Raw genomic sequence first — 22,520 nt, forward strand, 5'->3', positions numbered from 1 at the left:
CCTCCAATCTCTGTTGCGCACAATGCACTTAGCTTTTCAGTCTCATTAAATCATGCATGGTGTTTAAACAGTAATCTCTGTCTTGTATATTACCCTTTCACCTTTAAGCTCTCAGGTTTTCAAATCTTGTTCAATGCAGTCCCCAAAATCAATCTTTCCTTCTCATCCTGTGCGATAAGTCTCCCCTGAACCATGGTTATGGGTGACTTCTGCGAAATCTACACCTTTTCCTAGACCTCTCCAGTCCTTTCCCTTCCGGTTAAACAGTTCTGTCTGAAGGAGCCGCTAGCTCTGAAAGCTTGCTTAATTATAACCCTCTTTTGTGTGTATGTTCTGTGGCCATTTGGTGAGTAGATTTTTTTATCTATCCAATTAACACTACACCATCCACTGACACCACAGAGGTGTCATGTGCGAAATAGCGGTCAATGGCTGGCGACACCACAGTGGTGTCGTGTGCATAGTATCGCTCAGTGGTCGGTGACAACACAGTGGTGTCACAGCACTTTAGTATCTTTTGCATTCTGTTGGTGTTTTGTTTAGGTAACAATAAGTTACACACGTCACACGTTAACAAGTACGTGCCCTTTCATCATGGCAGACAAAAGAGACGATACGATTATTTACAGTGAATGTGCAGATGTCTTGTCTGACCTTTCGGCCAACTTGGTCAAGTGGGAAGAAGACATTGAAAATCAAATAAATGAAAGTGAAGCAGAATCGTCGGAAGATAGTGAAATACGTCCAAGAAGTATTTGGCGAACGCTACGGTTGCCAAATGATTTGGATGAATTAGAAGAAGACGACAGTGCACAGTGGTCAGACTTTGATTTACCGAGGACCAATAATAAATTTGAAGGATCACCCAGTCCAAACATATTTCCCAAAGATACACAGAGTATCGACGATATCGTGGAACTGTATATTGGGAACAATCTATTTGAATATATTACCAACGAAACCAACAAGTACTACAGTCAAAATTGCAACAGAAGGGAAGTCGATAAAAAAAAAAAATGCCAAATTTGACGACGTCATGGGACCCGAACTTAGAAAATGGTTTGGGCTTGCTATCCTTATGGGAATTGTAAAAAGAAAAGCAAGGATCGATGATTATTGGTCAACAAATCCGTTGATACAGACCGATATTTCGCAAAACGATGTACCGCAACCGATTCAGACAAATATTATCATTTTTACATTTTTCCAACAACAACAATAAACCGGATAATGCTGACTGGCTTTCGAAAGTGCGATTGGTAACTGATTATTTTTCCAAAAAGTTTAAAGAAACCTTTAATCGAAGTCAAAACATCTCAATTGATGAAAGAATGATACCATGGCGTGGATGGTTAAATTTTAAAGTTTACAGTCCATCGAAAATTACAAAATATGGGATACTCATTTGGATGCTGCGTGATTTGAGTACAGGATACATTTCCTCATTCAAGATACGTAGTGGCGCTGGACAGCCTTTAGCAAAAACAGTGATGGAACTATTGACACCTTCTTATGGAAAGTGGCATCACCTCTACATGGATAATTATTATAGCAGTGTAGAAGTTGCACAGAAGTTACTTGAAAAGAAAGTTCGAGTTTGTGGAATGATACGGCAAAATATAGGATCTACAGAAAAATTAAAGCATGCAAAAGTCAATGTGTTTGAAGCTTGTCATCAACAGAAAGGTGAAGTACTTGCACAGGTATGGATAGCTCGAAAAACTAAAATGATACGAATGATCTCTACAGTACATAATGCCACTTTGACTGACAGAAAATGTAGAAAAACCAATTACTCAATAAAAAAAAAAAAGCTGAAAGTGTATTAGACTACTTGATATGCAAGTCTTGTGGAGTTGCGTTACATCTAAGAGACTGTTTGCTGCATATCATACGAAAGAGAAGTACTAACTACCAAAGACAATGCAAATATACAAATATATGAAACAAACAAATTTTATATTTATTTACATACATATATTTTCAAAATTTTATGAAAGTAGGGGGACAGGGTTGTGAACTTATGAAAACTAACGACGAGATTAGTAAAACTTAATGATTTATAATCTCCTGATAATGTCAAGAACGGCTGGCGACAAGCCAAGTAATCCGAACTAGCGCTGCCGGTGACAAGCGAATACATTTGTACGAGATGTGTTAAAAGACTACAGTAATGACAAATATATTCTTTAGTATATTAATAAGATGAATCAATGTCTTGTTTCCCAAGAGTTGTTCTAGAAATTTAATTGAAATACAATCAAAAGGTTTCCTAGGTTTTTATAAAATAAAGTAGAACATTAACACCATTGTTATTGGTCAAGGGAATTATTTCACCATCATTTTACAAACAGCTTTGCAAGTTTCTTTTGTTCTACTTTGTCTGAAGCTTCAAAAATTCATATTGAAACACTAACATCTGAAGCCTTTCCTTTACTGAAAAGGTGAGTGGCTTGATGCATCCCATCTGATTTAAATTGCCTTTTTCAACTATGGATTGTGTTATTTATAAGATATTGAGCTTTTTGTTTAATTTATTTTGTTATATCACTTCATTCTTAAAGGAAGATGCAATACTCATTATTTATACAAAGTTTCCCCATAGGCTGTATAGGGAGTTACGCTATCTGAAGGTGATTACTGATCAGCTCATTTGCCTCATGGTGCATTTAAAGAACAGTGACTACCAATTCAGGATGTTTTCACTGCTTTCATTGTATATTTGAGTAATGCCATTTCCATTGGAACATATTTTTTTTACACATTCTGGTAACAACATTCTCGTACAGGTCAAAAACATGTACTTCTTACTACTTTTCTACTCATCCGTGGACAGCAAAATGCATGTACTTCTTACTACTTTTCTACTCATCCGTGGACAGCAAAATGGCATGTATAAAGGAACGATAAAAACCACTAGTCACATGGTGGACATACTCGTATGCAAAAATAACAGCCACTGCGATGGCTGAGAATCAAACCTGCATCATCTGTTCGGAAGGCAACTATGGTGACCATTACACAATTGCATAGCTAATGTTTCTAATGCCACGATGCGTTTGCTTCCCACCTGCTGGCAGTGGCCCAAGGTAATAGTAGATGTAGTATGTCCATTACGAGGTAGGCAAGTGCATTTGGACAATATCTTCCCGCTGTATCTACTGCTGACATTAAAGAGAGAGAGAGAGAGAGAGAGAGAGAGAGAGAGAGAGAGAGAGAGAGAGAAAGAGAGAGAGAGAGAGAGAGAGTCATTCTTTAGAAATAAAACACAAACACATGTGTACGCAAAAGTTGACCTCTATCATAATATACAGATAAATCCCATCCTTCACCTTTTCCAAGGTTTTGTTTGTGTTTCCACTGAAGATTTGGATCCTAAGGGCCTACTCAACTCACCACAATTATTGCTTCTTCTGTGCGAAGAGTGTTCTAATTGCTAATAGTTACGTTAATAGCTCATTACAATAATGCTTACAATATTAATAATGTGTGTTACAAGATAATATGGGGGATTAAAAAGGAATGGTGCACAAAAATAATTTTATCCACTCACTTTCAGAAAAAATAACCACTAACAGCTCACTTTCACACACAAAACTTTGTCTTGGGTAAGGAGGTAATTAATTCTTGATTGTTTATGTAACTGAGAGTAACTTTATTTCAAATAATAAAAATTAAATTTCTATACACAAATATCTGTATGTTGTCTTTACATAGATACAAGGATTTTATGTACACAGTGGAGGGATTACATTAGCATTGTACATATGATATGATTTGCAGCTTTGGGCTGACCACAAAATAAAAGTTCTCTAGCTTTCACTGACCTCAAACAAAGCATCACATCTTGTCGAAAAAAACTATTTTCTTTGAAGCATTTTATATAACAGTTCTCTTTAATCACATATGTGCAATATATTCTTTACTCTTTTAGGAAAATTATGGAGTTGTACTGGCATATCAAAGTATTGCCATGGGAATAGTAGGGAAGGGAAAAATCATATGATAAAAACAATAATATATCACTGAGTAGAGCATTGGGCAACATTCTAAGGTGATATTTGAGTCACGAACTCATGTTAATGCAGGAGTACATCACTCATTTCACATATAGCAATAATGGTTTCAAACAGATAATAGACATGAGTAACAGAATAAAATTAATTAAAATTCTTTGTTATATATCAACAATATGGTCCCTACAAATGCCTCCAGCTTCTTGTTTTACATATAACTGCCTCTGTAACGACATGCTAGATAACAATTATTATCTTTAAAAACAATAAAGAATGATTTGAAAGAATGCAATGTTAACAAAGCATACACATCTGCTTTGCTTCTGGGATGTGGGGAAGAAGAAGAAGCAGCAGCAGCCTTCTTAACCATAAAACGTAGGAGTGCAAAATCTTATAGATAAAACATTTTTGAGAAGTTGCACTATAGAAAAAAATAACAGAGAAACAAAGATCCATCTATATCATTTAACCTTTTAGGTCTTCTGTAAAAATACTTCAAATTTTATGGCAGGAAAATAATGAAGCATATTTATTACATAAAGAGTACATTTGAATAAAACTGTAACACTGAAATAAAATGCTTTAAGGCCTCATTATTTTCAACTATGTCACACATTTCAGTCTTAGAAATGTTACCACTGGGGGGCTTGAACTTGTTTTAACACTAGAAATGCTATTCGCATTACACACAGAAATGCCTTTGAAAAATTTTAAAATGTACACAGGACTGGTTTTTCTGTGACTTAACACAGTTCACTCCAATATCATTTAGCACTCTTCCACCTTTCGTAGCATTACTGAGTTGCACTAGGCGTGCCATTGTTATTGCTTGTAGGAGTGTTAGTGCCAGCTGCCAAATTGTCTATTTCTCTTTGCGCTCTAGATATTTTTACTTTATCACGTGGTGTTCCATCTTCACCAGTTTCCATCGCAAACATCTTCATCTTCTCCTTAAAGCTCAGCTTTTCTGGTACTTGGCCAATCCTTGTTGACATCTTTTGCTGTTGTTGAGCGGCTAATAATCGTGCCCTAGGATCCCTACAAAATAATAATAAATGCAAAAGAATTATGAATGCATCTGCACAAATGTAGTATAATATTACACAATGATGCTCTGGATTACAGCCAAAATAAGCTAATGACCAAATCTAGAGGATTACAGGTAACATGAACAATGTTCTCCTAAAACTCCTACAAATAATGATAATTATTGATCATAATATCTGTATAACACTCTTACTTTGTCAGATGTCTTCTATAAATATATTTACTTTTTTTATATGAGGTTCGTTGAAATGAAACCTGGTCAGTGCATCTACCTTTGCCTTACACATGAGGTGGCACCACATAACTGAGGGTATGATGGCGTTATCTATTGGTAGTGAGACTGATGCATGCACACAGTTTGATGTTGCATAGCGCTATTGTGGTTTCATACTGAAGAGAAAGTGGTCACACAAGTTATCGTCAACTAACGAACATACAAGTGAGTAAGTAGGAACAACGAGGAGTGATTCGATTTTTGGCGGCGGAGTGAGTTGGAGATAATGAAATGTATCAACAGGTGAAGACTGTGTACGGTGAGTACAGTCTGAGTTGTTCAAGTGTTGTGGAATGGCGCAAACAATTCCTTGAGGGGCGTGAGTCACTGGAAGATGGTACTAGTCCTGGACAGTCTAATTGTGTCATCACACTGGAAATGGTTGCAGAAGTGAATGTTTTAGTCTTAGACAACCACAGAATCATCATGGTCAAGACCCATCAGTGTTTGGACCTCTAAAACAACATCGATTTGCAACGGACGACGAAGTGTATGACTGGGTCCAGGCCTGGATCCGACAGCAGCCTACTAACTTCTTCAAGGATGGAATTGACCACTAGGGTCGCAATGGGATAAATGTGCTAACAGTTTTGCTGACTATTTTTGAGTATGTGTACGGTGTATAACTACATTTTTGAGTTAATAAAATCATTACGATTACTTTACACTAGCTAAGCAGGGTCCACCAATTAAATGGTCATGGGAAAGCAACTGCAAACTACCTACTCTATGCTATTGCCTGGGATGAAAATATCGGTATCCCACTTAGTTCTTCTACAGTTATGTAATAAGGAAATGTGGTTCTGCCTCAAGGAAACACAACTGTTCTTGTTTTAGTACTCAAACATGGTCTAGAGAAGTTTCTCCATCTTCAGTGGGTTCATCTATTCTTTTAGTAATACACATTGGTGTTCACATCGCTGTCTGATAGTTTCAGCACAGCTGTAATAATTACTGCCTTCCAGTATGTCATTTTTTGTAGATGTCATGTTTTCATGCTTCCACAGGGTGGTTGAGTGGATCTTCGTAACATACACTGTTTCGCTGTGTGTTAAAAAACTGAGTGTGGCAGCTCACATATTTCCTCACGCATCAAGAGAACGAAGTATCAAGGGGAACATATGCAACATCTGTATTAGTAAGCAACTATTCCACAACACAGAATCAGCAACAGGTTGTCTGTCTCACTGTTTCCAGGGATAATAAAAATTTGGTTTTCAATATTCTGCATAATTATTGACCAAATTTAAAAAAATTAAAATGCTGTCATAACCTAATTACTAATTTGCATAACCTTGTTAAAAGTTAACACAATAACACAACTGCTACAGTTAGAAATTGTGTGCTGGTCTTGAGGTAGCATAACTGATGGCGTACAAATACTCAGACTATTCACCCAGAATTTGAGAATGAAACTTTATACTTAATTTCAAATTTTAATGAAACTTTTAATCACTGGCGCCATGCACAAAATTAGAAAGGAAAAAAAGTTTATCGCTTACTATCCCTTCACTGTTGTTCATGTAGTAAACCTTTAGCATCAGACATGACATTTTAATTTATTAGAAACTCTATTTGTAGGAAAATTTACAGGCGGTATCTACAAATACCACTGAATGTACCTGCATGATTACAACATTGTATGACACACAGTTTCAGGAGATTTGTCGTAATAGACAGAGCAAATGCTTGAAAAACTTGCTTTTGCTTAAAATGGGGCCCAAATTACCCGAGTATATTATCAAGTGTTTCATAATGAGAGCACTTAGTTACTTCCAACAAACATAAAGCATGATTTCAAACCTTTTTCTTGCTTACATGCTTAATGTCAAATATTTAATACATTAACTCACATGTAATCAGACACCTGAAACCGTTTTATACACGGGTGCTTGATCCTTTACAGAATTGGGCGTTTACTGGTATGGTATAATACAACAGATAGCAATGTAAACATGATGTAAGTTATCACCGTATGGACACTGGCCACATGCAAGTAATTCTGACTGGTACAATGTGCAATCTGAACTGTACCATAATGACACCCTGTTCCCCCACCAAGCCTCTTGCAAGGGAAGATTGATGAAAAAGATGAGTGGTGTTTCTGTATTCACCATTAATGAATTATTTTGTCAGTTGCAGCAAAAGGACAGTGCTACGCTTCTGTTAATATTGTGAAAATGTACTTCTTAAATGAAGTAGAAACCAAACTGGAAATAATACATGGAGGAGAAGAGGATACCCAGAAAGGATGAAAGTAAAGGGAAGAAGACTAAGAGACAGGTGGCCGATAGGAGTGAAGGGCTGTGTGCAAAATGAAGAAGACTGGGTCAAGGTGGAGACAGAGAGATGGTAGGAAGATAGAAGAGAGGTATATGTTCCAAACAGATTCTGCCAGCAGCTGGAAAACGTAGATGATGATGATAGACATCCAATATTTCACTAGGGGTTTCACTGTAACTTCAAGTCTTTCCCTGAATTAATTAAAAACATATACGAGGCATGTCCAGGAAGTAAGCACTGTTTTGCAAAAAAAACTTCTAAAACATCTTTTTTACAAATAAATATTTATTTTTACAAGAAACAGCATTTCTTAAACTATTTTACTACATAGTTGTCATAATTGTTCACATATTTGTCATAGCGATGAACCAACTTTTCTGTGCCCTCTTCATAGAAAGATGTCATCAATGAATACAGCTCCAGCTGAACACTGGTTTTTGAATCATTGTCACTGATGAAAGTGTGCTCCTACTAAATCACACTTCAAGTTCAAGAACGAGAGGTAGTTAGAGGATGTAAGACTCGGACTGCTGGCAGGTGATTTAACTGCTCCCAACCTACTAAGTAAATAAGAGTGACACCAACAGAAAGGGGATGTGTGTGTTCATGAAGCAACAAACTGCCTTGATTGAGCATCCCACACCTTTTGCTTTGAACTGCACACCAAACTTTTCTCAATGTTCCACAGTATCATACCACATTCATAGTTTCATCTTTAGGAAGGAACACAACAAGCAGAATGCCCTGTCTGTCCCAGAACACAGTGAATGTTTGTTGTTGTTGTTGTTGTTGTTGTGCTGACAATGTTACTTTGGATTTTTGTTTTTTGGGGGATTGTGAGTGCCTCCATTCCATCAACTATTGTTTTGATTCTGTAGTGACATGACAAACCCAAGTTTCGCCACTGGCAACAATTCTGATTAGAAATTATCTCCCTAGCCACTGTATCAGATACAAGATGTCAAAGCACTGCCAAGTCACTTTGTTTCATGGAGATCCGTAAGCATTTTCGGAACCCAGCGAAAACACAATTTGCAAAAAAATTAAGCAATTTTTAACAATTTAATGCAAAACAGTTTTTGAAATTTGTGAAAACTCATCACAAAGAATCCTTATTGTGAACCACCTGTTTTCATAAATTTCATCATTCATTTTCTGAACCAAAGCATCATTGACAACAGAAGGCTACCCATTCTGTGCTACATCATGAACATTGTTTCACCCACTTTCACACTATTCCATGAGTTGTAACATTTTTCATCATAAATGTCCACAAGTTTATGGTGAATTAGACCTAGTTTCATATTCTTTGTGTTCAAAACTCTTCACAGTTGGCAGGCTCAGAGATTTCAAACATTTTGAATGACCACGAAGAAATGTAAACACAACACAATCTGGCTGTAATTGTATCACTTGAAAGACAATGAACCAGACAGACAATTGCAATACTATGACACTTAATGCTGTGATGGCAGTGGATCAAAATGGTACTGACTGACTGTACATGCCTCATATTTATAGAATGATACAAACTTACCTCACAATAATTCTGTGACCAAAATAGCATTAGTAAGTCAACAACAAATACTTAATCTAATCCATTTACATCTGCTGCCCCCTCTCTTCACACAAATTCTCCCACCAACCTGCATTCCCTGTTATCACCTTGTTTTTAATTTTTGTCTACAATCTCACTGTATTTTCATGTCAATTTTAATTCCCTTTCACCTTTCACTATTGGCCCTTGCCCACACTTAATTTGTTCCACACTTTTTGTAACTTTTAAGGCAGTCTGGTCATGGTGGCCAGAGTGGTCACATGTTTGAGTGTTGTGCTTGTGTATTTTCTCCACTTAAGAAAGCCTTTTAGCTGGAAGATTAGACGTATAGCAGTCTTTTCACTGTGCCTGTCTGCAGCTTAACTATACTGTTATCATTTTTAGAATGGCGAATTAATTAAATGTGTTTCTTACTTGTAAACTTCCTGAGCACCTATAACACCTGGCGTGTTGCTTGGGAAAGAGCCTCCTTCTGGACTCTTTGGTGATGCCAACAATGTTTCTGCTTCATTTATGAAATGCTGCAACATAAAACGTATTACATTATATATAACTGTTCTAATGTTTCTCAGGTTTTACAATGTTATATTTAATGTACTCAAAGATGCAGGCAAGCTGCATTTTTATTGTTTACAAAACAGAATGCTGCCTTATGAACTAAAAATTATACTTGTGAGATTAAGCTTAGACTACTACTTTGTGAAACTGATGACAGAATATATGGAAATTATGGAATACGAATGTATGTTTCTCCTATATGTTATGTTTAACCAATGTGCGGCCTCTATTAGTGTGCAGTGTTCCAGATGTGAGATACACAATTAAGCAGGTTTCTATTAAGAAGGACAAACACTTTACTATCAAGTACAATAAAAACTACCACAAATTAAACTTACTTCATTGATTTAACATTCTGTTGCAACTAATCATTCGATCAACTTACATTGGGATCTTCACGAATTTGGTCAAGAGGCGGTGGCTGGCTCGGTGGGGCAGGTGGAGAGGATGTGGGCGGCGGATCGTGGAACGATACTCTTTTGACAGTTGTTGTGGTCGTCGTGGCTACAGGAGAAGAAACAGGTGTGGAAACGTGGCCATGTGCCTGTCCTCCAGCTGTGGCCCGTAGCACACTCTGCTGCTGCGACATGACAGCAAAGGAAGAGCCCCTCTCAGGTGGCTGTGGCGGAGGAGGTGAGGCAAGCAGGGAATCTAGGCGCTGTGCTGCACCACCACTGCTACCTGTGCTGTTCTCCGTGACAGCACCCTGCAAGCAAAGTATATATATCACTATGAGTGTTTTCTGTTTTTGTTAGTGTACCAAATAACTAATTCCAAGAGCGACCCTGTAGTGACTACATGCAACCTAAACAACATATGAGCCTTGCCTGAAGTACAGCTTCAGCGTACTGTCCTAAAAGAGCAATATATGAGGATGGAACTTCTGCTAATGAGGGGAAAAAAAGAAAGAAAAAAAGAAGAAGTAACGCACCTGACACAGGAGGATACAAGAGAGTGGGGTGGGGTGTTGGGGGAGGAGGAGGAGGAGGAGGAGGAGGAGGAGGAGGAGGGGGAGGGGGAGGAGCAGGGGGAGGAGGAGGAGAAAAAGAGTACTACTTAGAGAAACTCATTCAGTACTGCAATGTTGAGATCCTACATGTTTGAAGTAATTAAGTGTGACTGAAACGTTAAAACTGAATGTAGCTAAAAGCTATTCAACTTGGAACATCACTCGGACGGAGGAAATTGTAGAACCAGTTAGTAATGTGAAAAATCAGGTAGTAATGTCAAAGACAGTGACTGTGATAAAAATAATAATAAAATAAAAATAAATAAATCTGTTTGAAGTCATGCATAAATCAACAAGAGCACAGAGAAATAAGGGCTACAAGCTGGAAATCATAGATAATATTTGAGTATGCTGAAACTGTTAAAAAGGATGTTTTTTGATGTATTATAATGTAAGTCTTTGCTGTTTGCTGTAGCCTGGTATCATTTATTCTGTGCGAACATACTTTTAGCTTTCAACTCAATAAATCTGCGTTGAAAACTGAAAATCCATTACAAAATGTGGATAATTTGATCAATGTGGCCCATGATGCTGGACTACTGCAGTGCAGATACACCAAAAATCATACAGAAGCTATCACAAAAATATATTTTTTAATGAAAAAAAAAAATCAAGGAATAATAAAAAATAAGATCTTAAATTATTTTGAAACTGTGAAACTTCAAATATGGATATAGCATAGCATAATAGCTCTATTATAGGTAGTGGACAATCTTATGCAGCTGGAAGTTTGATGGTATATGCACTAAATACTGTTGTGTATTTGCAGTTCCAGTCATTAAGAAGGCTATTTTTACATGAAGTTATCAGCTTTCACTGTCATATTTGAGAAACAGGCTGGGAACATACCAAATGCACCATGGTCAGACATCACTGTGCTGCATGCCAAGTAGCAGTTTTCTCCACGTCAGTTATGACCAGAGTCATTTCTCAATACATTATTTAATTGGAGACTTAACAAATATTTAGAATTCTGTGTTTATTTGGTGCCGATGAGGTCACATTAGACAGAGAACATGTATATCCCAAACTGAAGTGTAGAACAAACTATACCAATATGATCTACACTTCAACAAAATATATTCATTCATTATGTTCTGTACACATTCAGGGATTGAAACTAGTCAAAGCATACATTTACAACAGAAAAGCAAATCAGAGGAGCTGAATCTGCGTACCGCACTAACAGTAAATAATCGCTATGCTGCTTTAGGCTATTCCATCTTATGCCAACTGTATTTAATCGAATGAATTAGAAAGAAAGCTGCTACTCCTCAGCTCTGCTAACTACAAATGCAATAAATATACTACAACACAGTAGAATGGAGTAGTACGTACACTTGTCAAAAGTGAAATTTGGATGTGCTACATCATTTTCAGTGTATCTGTATTCCAGTAGTCAAATATCATGACCCACAATGATCACAGTACCCTGATCTTTACCATAGGCTGTCCAATTCAACGTGTTTCAATTATTTTGTTGGAACCTAACATTTGCACTTGTGATGAACTGAGGAAGAACACATAGCAACACAGCAAACTTCCATTTAGGGAAATTCATCTGTTAACATATACTGTTTCAAGCAAAGGTTTCACTTTTTGCCAAGTAGCACCTCATTCATGACTACTGTGAATCTGCTGGTCACAACGACGAAAAGTGGCAGCACAGGTCACTGCCTTGAACTTTTTAAAATGCTAGGAATCTTAACTTGTGAATGTAATTTTCAGAGGGTTATGTGTGTAAAAATAAGTATTGACTACTATGTTACAAATCGTTTAGTATATAATTAAGAGACTAGAAACAGCTGTAATTTGCATCTGGACAGAAAAATAAAGTTAAAACTGAAAACAGTTTATTGTACATTGGCATCAAATTATATAATAAAGTACCACAACATGTACAAGACACAAATACTATATGCTCTTTAAAAACAAAACTAAAAAATTATTTTCAAAATGAATGTTTTTATACTGCAATGGAATACTTGAATTAAAACATACTACTTATTTTAAAATGGTCTGTATTATACTATACGTAGAAATAATAATTATTTAAGACTAAAATACAAATTTAATTAGATTAAAAGAAAAGTCACTGGAAATTATTGTGCAAGAAATTAATTTTTAAACTGTTAATTTTTTCCATGTTTTGAATGACGAAATCCATACAATGTAAAATGTTTCAAGGATTAATAAAGAAATCAGTCAACCATCTGTTGCACAGCACTGCCTCAAAATCTGGAAGACGTGGATCATCAACCAGTGTTGAGCAAAAACACAGCAAAGTGGGTTAGGAGCTGTAAAATTTCACACTGATGTAACAGTATGCAAACATCTATCTGTGTACTATCTGATAACTGAATGAAGGATCACTTTAAGCTACAGTAGCACTTGCTTTCTGCCCTTTACTGTTTCATGCTTGCAGGGCTGACTGACTTAACAATCTCTGTAAAAATTAAAATCTCTCCAATTTTACTGTAACAATCACTTCATAAAGTAATGTGTCATACAGTGACACATCTCTCTTGTTTAAAATAAGAAATGTGAGTGCTATACCTTGGATCTGTCAGTTTGCCCTGAAGATGGCTGAAAGGTATGCAGCCCACGTATCAGTTGAAGAAATCTAATGGATCAACAAATACAATATTGTTTGACTTTCTTGCCACTAATCTTCACACCTTTTCAATCTCATCTATTCAGCAGTCTCCAGGCAGCCTGGACCTTCAGAAACCCAATCCAACATCTCACTGTTCCAAAATTACATCGGAATGATTTGAGGAACGTTCTATACATATAAGGGTGCACGTTGGCCACCTATATCAACTGGACTCAGTGCTTTTGAGAACATATGATTTGCCATCAAGCAAGATGTGCATGAATTGCCTCCATTATATCCAATCTCTATGAATTGAGGGTGATGGATGATTGGATCAGGATGGTTCCCAATGCTCTGATGTCTCATGGAGTCCATTCCACAATGCTCCATCATCTGGGAGGGAGGAAGTCCTGCATGCGACTCGGGGCATTATTCAGCTGCTAACAAGTTTATACATATCAAGAATACTAAATAAATAGCACTTACTTGTAATCAAGCAGAAGAGAGGGAATAAACACCAACTGCAGAGTATTTAAACATTTATATTTGCTCATTTTAAAGTTTCACCTACCATAGGAGATGATGCCCCCGGCCCAGCATTTGCTGGTGGTGGCGGCGGGTATCCATTGTAGTGGCGATAGCGACCACCTGGTGGAGAAGCTGGACCATTGCTTGTGAGGCTTTCTAGCCGCAATGGGCCTGGTTTGGGAGCCATGGTGGGCTGCCGTAAAGGTGGAGACACCTGCTGGTGCTGCTGCAGCTGTTGCTGCTGCTGCTGTATCTGGTGCTGCTGCTGCATGTGTTTCTGTCTCAGTTCTTCTTCCTGAACAATGTGTAATAATATATTTAATGGGTGGGGTGATGTCAGCATCTGATGATTTATATATACGCATTCATGTCTTTTGTGCTGGCTATCAACAATGCAGTTTTGTTTTGTAAACTACATGAGCCCATGAGAGAGGTAGTTATTTGAAGGCTAAAAAAAATCACAAAGCACAACAACCTCTACAATGCAATGCAAAGGTATTTTTCAATTTATCAATCATGGAGAATACATTGGTTATGATACCTGGAGAGGATGACAGATAACAGCATGCCAAATTGAAAAACTGAAGGAAAATTGTATCCATCCATTGAGGGACAGGAGAGGGCTGTTGTCCTGCCTCCTCCCTGGGAGGGGAGGGGGGGGGGGGAGTGATGTTTGCAAAGAAAACTTATATTCTGCCCCATGCACAGACATACGTATCAATTCAATTCATTATCAATCTGAAGAAAGACAGAACTTTTAATGGATTCTGACTGAGAGCAATTTTATCCAAATCCATTTGTCCTGAAACAGTACAACAATTTTGCTGTTTGCCACAATTCTCCTTGCAACTGAAAATGCCAAATGGCTATTGGTTCTAAAGCTGTACCTTCAATTTGTGTTGTTTTGTTTTCCCACATATCACCGGTCAATGTAAAGAACTGGAAAAATTCATACTACAAAATGTATTCAAACGTATCTGAATGTGACCTTCCTGGCAGCAAAATAATATGTACAAATCCTATAAAAGTTATATTCTCTTAGTCAAGCATGCTGCAGGCAGTAAGCACTTATTATGGAGTGGTAGCAATAGTATGTTTGGAGATTATTTAACACAGTTTATCGATGGTTATGAGTTTTATTTTGTAAGAACTTGTGTAATGTATCTTGGTCCCTTCCCTCTTCTATGAAACTAGTATGAATTGTCACGAATTCCCAACTGAGATCTAGGGTGCACATTTGATTCCACTGGATGCAAGGGATGGCCAAGTTAATTGGATGATCAAGTAATGTGTTGGCTGATGCTGCCAAGATGGTAAAGAAAAAAAAAAAAAAAAAAAAAAAAAAAAAAAAAAAAAAAAAAAAAAACAACAGAGCTGTATGGAGGCAGAACGTTGCAGAGGTCAAGGTCCTCAAGTGCAGAAGAAGAAGAAAAGAGAAGAGACAGCATTGTCTTTTATATAAATGGATATATACACACACAGATATTCATAGATGGGTTTACAATGTGGAAACATGAGGAATGGTTACAAAAATATATGGGGGAGCAAAAAGCACTAATTTTGGCAGAAGAAGACTGTATGAGGCTTTATAATTTCCACGGATGTGCCGAGTGGCAAAACTTTTTACTGCATTAGGACAGATCAGTAATTACCAAAATCTTGAGCTCGCAAAATAAGGTTATTCCATATAAGAATAGAGATTACTTTTTTCCCTTTAAATGCATTTTGCTATCAAGATAAATTCACTGAGCGATTTACTCAAACATTTAAGAGATGCTCATGCCCAGATCCCTCCAACAATGCATAAACTATGAAATACACTTACCCTGCGATGTGTTGCTTCCCTCACACGCTCCTCCTGTTCAAGTTCCGCCTGCCTGCGACGTGCAGCAGCTGCTTCTTGCTCACGTCTTGCTCGTTCTCTTGCAACACTATCATCTGCCGCTTGTTGTTGTTGCTGCAGCTGTTGTTGTTGTTGTTGTTGTTGTTGTTGTTGCTGCTGCTGCTGGTGCTGAACAGGGGGACGTGGTGGCAATGAGTTTTGTGAAGGTTGCGTTGTTGGCTGTGGTGGCTTAGGACTCACATCAGATTGCAGTGTCGCCATGCGCAGAAGGCCTTGCACACGCTCGATGCTCTCCTGCAAGTACAATAATTTGTGCAACGAAAAACTTAAATCACCAGAAGACTAATGTCTACAATGTGAATTCTGCAGACCTCAGCATTATTATTAGACTAATTATTTCAATAGTCATCCATCATTAATATTAAATTCCAGTTATTCTGGTGAAATAATAGAGGGGGGAGGGGGGAAGGATTAATCTGAATCCTGTAGAGCTTCACAAGTTATCAAAGAGAGCAAATCATTGATACCTAATTATCTTTTAATTTTGTTTTCTTTTGAACCATCAGTCTTCTGACTAATTTGATGTGGTACATCATGAATTCCTCTCTTGAGCCAACATCTTTATCTCACATTGGCACTTACACCCAATGTTGTAAATTATCAGTTTGATGTATTTCGACCTCTGTCTTCCCCTAGTTTTTCCCCTCTACAGCTCACTCAAGTATCAAGGAAGTTACTTTTTCTGTATTCTTCTATAGCACTATATCTGAAATGCTTTGAATTTCTTAATTTTCAGTCTTCCCACAGTCCATGATTCACTTCCATACAATGTTGTACTCTGAATGTATATTCTAAAAAAATTCTTCGTCAAATTAAGAAGTATGTTTCATACTAGGAGACTTCTTTTGCCTAGAAATGCCATCTGCTAGTCTGGTTTTTATGTTGTCATTGCTTCATCCATTACATATTATTTTGTTTCCAAGGTAGCAGAATTCCTTAACTTCATCAACTTTGTCATCTCCAAGTTTATTACTACCCTTTTTTCTGCTATTCCTGATTACCTTCACCTTTCTTTGGCTTTCAGTTTCTTCAAGTGACATTTTATACCCATTACACTGCTCATTTCATTCAACAGGCCCCATAATTCTTCCTATCTTTCACTGAAATTTTAATTGCAATCCTAAACCTATCTTTAATTTTGGTCATTGCTGCTTTAATGTGTAGACTGAACAGTAGGGGCAAAAGACTGCATCCTGTCTTACATACTTTTCAATCCGAGCACTTCATTCTTGGATTTCCTTTTTTATTGTTCCCTCCTGCGTCATGTATATACTATATACTGCCTGTCCTCTAAATGCTTACTCCTATTTTTCTAAAAATTTAGAGCATCTTGCACCATTTTACCATGTCAATCTTTCCATGACAGTAATTCCTATGGAGGTGTCTTGATTTTTCTTCAATCCACCACCAATTATCAACTGCAATGTCAGAACTACTACTCTGGTGCCCTTACCCTTCCTAAAACCAAAGTGATCATCATCTAGAACTTTCTAAATTTCCTTTACATTCTTCTGTATGTTATTTTTGTCAGCAACTCGGATGCATGACCTGTTAAACTGACTTTGCAATAGTTTTGCACTTAACTGCCTTTGCTATCTTTGAAGTTGTGTGGATTATATTTTTCCTGAAGTCCAATTACGTGTATCCGGTCTCATGGATTATAAACACCAACTGCAATAGCCATTTGGTTGCCACTTCCCCAATGAATTTAGAAACTCTTCCATAGCTCTGCTGAACTTTAACTTTAATGCTGGATCCTACGTGTCTTCCATATCGACTCGCATCTCTTCTCCTACCATCAAACAGTTTTTCCACATTTCAGAGGTCTTCATTGTACTCTTTCCATCTATCTGATCTCTCCTAAGCACTTAACAATGAAAATCCCCCACAACACACCTAATGTTGATGCCCTTGTTTTTGATTACATGATTTTAGTTGAGTTCATTAAACACTGCACCATTTCAGTGTGCCTCTTATTCTTGATCTCAGTCTGTTTCAGTGTCCATCAGTTTGTATTTCTCTGCTTACACTTGCTTGCTGGTATTTGTGAGTTGTTCTTCATCATCATCATCTTATTATTATTATTATTATTATTATTGGCAGTGGCTGTAGTTTTATACATTTGGTGACAGGTATAATATAACTGTTATGCAGCAGATGGTATTAACTTCACACTTAGAAATTTATTCAAATCTAAAAATTTGTGAACACCCATAATGTACACTCAGAAGCCACCACTGATTATATCATAGCTAGACAGAGCTTCTGAAATTAGGTATTGGATTGCTAAGTGTACCCAGGAGCAGATCTAAAAAGGGCCCCCATAGAAATTAGGCAGACAAACATAACTACAAGGAATGTAACTGCAAAGAAAACTTGAGTAACAGAAGTAGTTCTTTAACTGATGAACAAAAGAAGGAAATACAAAAATGTCCAGGGAAAGACCTGCTCCTGGGTACACTTAGCAATCCAATACCTAATTTCAGAAGCTCTGTCTAGCTATGATATAATCAGTGGTGGCTTCTGAGTGTACATTATGGGTGTTCACAAATTTTTAGATTTGAATAAATTTCTAAGTGTGAAGTTAATACCATCTGCTGCATAACAGTTATATTATACCTGTCACCAAATGTATAAAACTACAGCCACTGCCAATAATAATAATAATAATAATAATAATAATAAGATGATGATGATGAAGAACAACTCACAAATACCAGCAAGCAAGTGTAAGCAGAGAAATACAAACTGATGGACACTGAAACAGACTGAGATCAAGAATAAGAGGCACACTGAAATGGTGCAGTGTTTAATGAACTCAACTAATTGCAGTGTGACATACAAACCCGATCAACCAGAATTATCAATATTGTGAAAACTAAAGTTGCTACTCACCATATAGCGGAGATGCTGAGTCGCAGATAGGCTCAACAAGAAGACTGTCACAAATATAGCTTTCGGCCAGTAAGGCCTTTGTCAAAATTAGATGACAAACACACACATACACACATTCACGCAAACCAAACTCGCACACACATGAAACTGCAGTCTCAGGCAACTAAAGCCACACTGTGCTGCCTCAGTTGTCTGAGACTGCAGTCATGTGTGTGTGTGTGTGTGTGTGTGTGTGTGTGTGTGTGTGTGTGTGTGTGTGTGTGTGCGCGCGCGCGTGTGTTTCACAATACTGTTATATTCCATCCTGGATTTTCCATTGTTTGGTTTTTACCTAACAACCAGATTTATGTTATACTAGCTTTTGCTTAGCCACTTTAGGTGAATTCAAATGCTTCCTTCAACAGAGCACTGCTGATTCATCTTCTCCTCAAATGAGCAAATGCTGAATGATGCAGATGAGCTGTACAAGCAAAATTTTCATGGGGAAACTGAACTGCAAAATGGCAAACCAACCTGGTCTTCATCACCCTCCTCATCTTCATCCTGCTTGGCAGCCTCCTCAGCTCGGCGCTGGAACTCCCTCTCAAGCTTCAGTGCGCGCAGCTGTTCCTCCTGCTGTGCTGTACGCTGCGGCAGAGCTGAAAGTTCTGCTATTTGCTGGTCCCGCCACATGCGAGCAGCCTCACGGCGCCGTTGCATCTCCTGAAACAAATATGGAAACAGCATAAAATTAATGCTGCTATAAACAATATATTTATCTTGTTTACATTTTCAGCCATTTTTCCTCAACTGCTACTTCAATTGTGCTTTATCCCATACACAATGGGTGAGCAGAGCCCCCTCCTGCCCCTTCTTTATTGTTGTCACTGCGTCTCACACCTGGCTTCAGTTAAGCCTCACAAAGTTAAATTTGAATTTTTTTTTTATAATTGCAATATAACTAGCTGTGTTGCAAACAGTACAGAAAACCATAACATGTTTGGATGAACACGTGAATGAAAAGTTGCAAAATGGTTGAGAAAGGCTTCAGAGACTTTTGATAAAAATAAAATTTTGTTGCAAATTAGTGACTTTTTTTTATTATTGTGGCTTTCATTAACTCTCTAGAAGAAAAGTTCTTCAACTGTTTGTCAGCTACAGCACTAGGCATTCTCTCCTATTTCAGGTATATCAATGATATTTTAGTCACCTACAAAGGACCTGTTGATGGCATTGACTGCATTTTCAATCTTAATGAACTCCTTGAGAAAATATCTTTCACCAATGAACTCAAAAACAAGGCCTGTCAATTGAATTTTCTTGACTTGATGCTTACAGTAGAAGAAAATAAAATCTCATTTTATGGTTTTTTTTTGTAAAGAAACATATACCGATCAGATTGTACCTGCATCTTCCATGCACTCACAATCTCATAAAAGTGCTTTCTTTCACTCTACTATTCACAGACCTATTTCTATTCCACTCTCGAAAGAGAAATTCGTGGAAGGAATTAATTTAATCAGAATGATAGCAGTTAATAATAAATACAAGCCTGCCACAGTGGATTAACATCCTTAAAAAGAAAATTGTTAAAAGAGTTACTACACTAGGCACCTCTATCGTCGAGTCCAGCCTAAAGAAGAAGTTTTTTTCTATTCCTTTCTTGGGGCCCATCTACTACAAGATTCAATGCCTTCTTCATAATAAATACAACTGTAATTTCGCCTTTTCAACCAATAATAGTTTGAAAAAAATTTTTATTCATAATTTAAAGTCAACCTGTTCCACTTTGAAAAACTCTGGTGTCTATACAATTTTTGCGACACTTTCTCTTCTTACTACATAGGAGAAACAGGATGTGCCTTTACAGTCAGATACAAAGAACATCTTTTAAGAAAAAATTGTACTAGCACCCAAAATTTATCTTTTGATGATCACCTTCTGATTACAGGTCATGCGCCTAAAGCTGTTGACGACATTAACATTTTACACACTGAGAAGAAAGGCCATAGATTAGATGTTCTCGAATAATTAGAAATTTTTAAACAACTTTCTTGAAATAATGGCCTCATTCTTAATGAGCGGCTACAATCACATAATAAAAGCTGCTTCAAGCTGTTACTTGATATGTGATTTCATGTTCCCTCATGCAGTTAGCAAAATATTTTTTCTTTCTAAGTTGATTCACAATGTTCTGTTCATTAAATGGTTTATATTAACTACATTATATGTTATACCATTTTTCTACTTGGTGAGTTATTCAACTCCCTTTGTAATTCTGTTGTGGCGTTTTCAGCCTTTAAACTGCACTTCTAAGCTCTTATGTAGACAAATTGTTACCATGTCTGCTGCTGTCAGATAAAATATTGCCTCTTACTTCATATATTAAATAATGTTCATCATAATATTCATCTGCCTATATTTTGAGTGTTAAGTAGCTTGTTTGTATTTGCAGCTACTAGATGACACTCTTGGTGTAATGTTCACCTGCTTGCTAACACAAGTGCCTCAGTCTGATGCTACCATAGCTCGACACATGTGAGAAGCCCGTAGTGGCTTACGTTTTATGTTTTCTATTTTAAAATTTTGTGACTAAAGCTTTATCGTTTGATATTTACTTTATACGTGACATGTAAGTACTGTTTCTTTTCTTTCTTGTAACTGCTAGTCACTACTTACACTTAAAAAATGTTTTTCCTAAAATTTTGTACTTACTTTATAGACCAGTTTGAGTGTTTTACTTCTGATGAAGGCACTTTTAGTAGTTGCTGAAACCTAGGTCAAAAAGACTTCATTTTTGCGACCGAGGGCTGCTATGGCTTTAATTTTAAATGCCAGTGTCTTATACACGGTGTGCAAAAATAAAGAAACTGTTATAGGGTAGCACATACCAGTAGATGTAGATAAAAACACTAATTCAGAGGTCAGTAGATCACCTCTGTTCAGTTGAACAGAAGCCTGCTACTTGTAAGGGTACAATGCAGAAGCATTCGGACAGTCCACAGAGACAAATGTTCTTATTTCAACAGACAACCAACACAGCTTACTACAAATAGAAATCAAAAGGAAGGTCATATGTATTGTTTTTCAATCGTTCTGAATTAAGGAAGATACTACTGATACAGTGAACATCACATAATCATCGAGTCAGAAAAAATAAATTGCCGTATCATCAGTTTTAAAACACTAAATTCACATGTATTAGTCATCTTTATTCACAACTTATAAGGGCAAAACATAAAATAACAAAAATTTTGTTGTAACACTCTTTTGCCAAATTACTTAGAGAAGTAAGCGCTGTCTTGTTTTGCAGTCACCTGCTGTGTGTCTCACTTCATCTACAAACAGCGTATGTCCTCCACAAAAAACTTTTGCATCATAAGCCACTTCTGTTACCTCAATGTCATGTGAAAATGAAGGGTAGATGCTTAAACACATCAAATTTCAGATCACGTAGTGTATTCATAATATGTGTAGTTTTGGCAGCATGTGTTGGCATGGGGCAGGAGTGCTATCTTGAGAAAAGTGCATTGTGTGTGCACTGACTGCCACAATTAGTGAGTTTGACCATTCTTCTGGAGCTGCATCATCATAAGACGTCTTGACTTCCCAAAATATTGTCAATATGACTTTCCAACTGGACATTGAGGTCTTGAATTTTTCTTGACTGGATTCAGTGAGTGCTCCCACTTCCTTGTTCAGAATGGTGCACCCTGGTTGCATTTTCCATCACAATTCAATCAAGAAAATTGTTTTATTTTCACACATAATGGCACAACTGGCCCTAAAACATCATCTGATGCACATACTTGTTACCCAATGGTCATTGTGGCAAATAGTGTGTCCTGCTCAGTGACTCACAAGTCAGCAATCG

At 37.1% G+C, this 22,520-nt stretch overlaps 1 protein-coding gene across 3 annotated transcripts in view; it reads right to left on the minus strand.

Annotated features, from left to right (window-relative positions):
- Nucleotides 1–3,640: 3,640 nt before the first annotated feature.
- Nucleotides 3,641–22,520, minus strand: part of LOC124545215 (afadin) — a 1,085,620-nt gene continuing 1,066,740 nt past the window's right edge. For 2 of the 3 annotated variants that reach the window (XM_047124083.1, XM_047124082.1), the window contains exons 29-34: nucleotides 19,181–19,369; nucleotides 15,695–16,006; nucleotides 13,913–14,164; nucleotides 10,122–10,442; nucleotides 9,593–9,699; nucleotides 3,641–5,054 (exon numbers count right to left, since the gene is read on the minus strand). In XM_047124083.1, the coding sequence (XP_046980039.1) occupies nucleotides 4,811–5,054; nucleotides 9,593–9,699; nucleotides 10,122–10,442; nucleotides 13,913–14,164; nucleotides 15,695–16,006; nucleotides 19,181–19,369 (1,425 nt within the window). In that variant the 3' untranslated portion in view covers nucleotides 3,641–4,810. The remainder of the gene's footprint in view (nucleotides 5,055–9,592; nucleotides 9,700–10,121; nucleotides 10,443–13,912; nucleotides 14,165–15,694; nucleotides 16,007–19,180; nucleotides 19,370–22,520) is intronic. The other variant, XM_047124084.1, reaches the window with a different exon arrangement.

Source organism: Schistocerca americana, chromosome 8 (genome assembly GCF_021461395.2).
Source record: "Schistocerca americana isolate TAMUIC-IGC-003095 chromosome 8, iqSchAmer2.1, whole genome shotgun sequence".
Taxonomy (NCBI): Eukaryota; Metazoa; Arthropoda; class Insecta; order Orthoptera; family Acrididae; genus Schistocerca; species Schistocerca americana.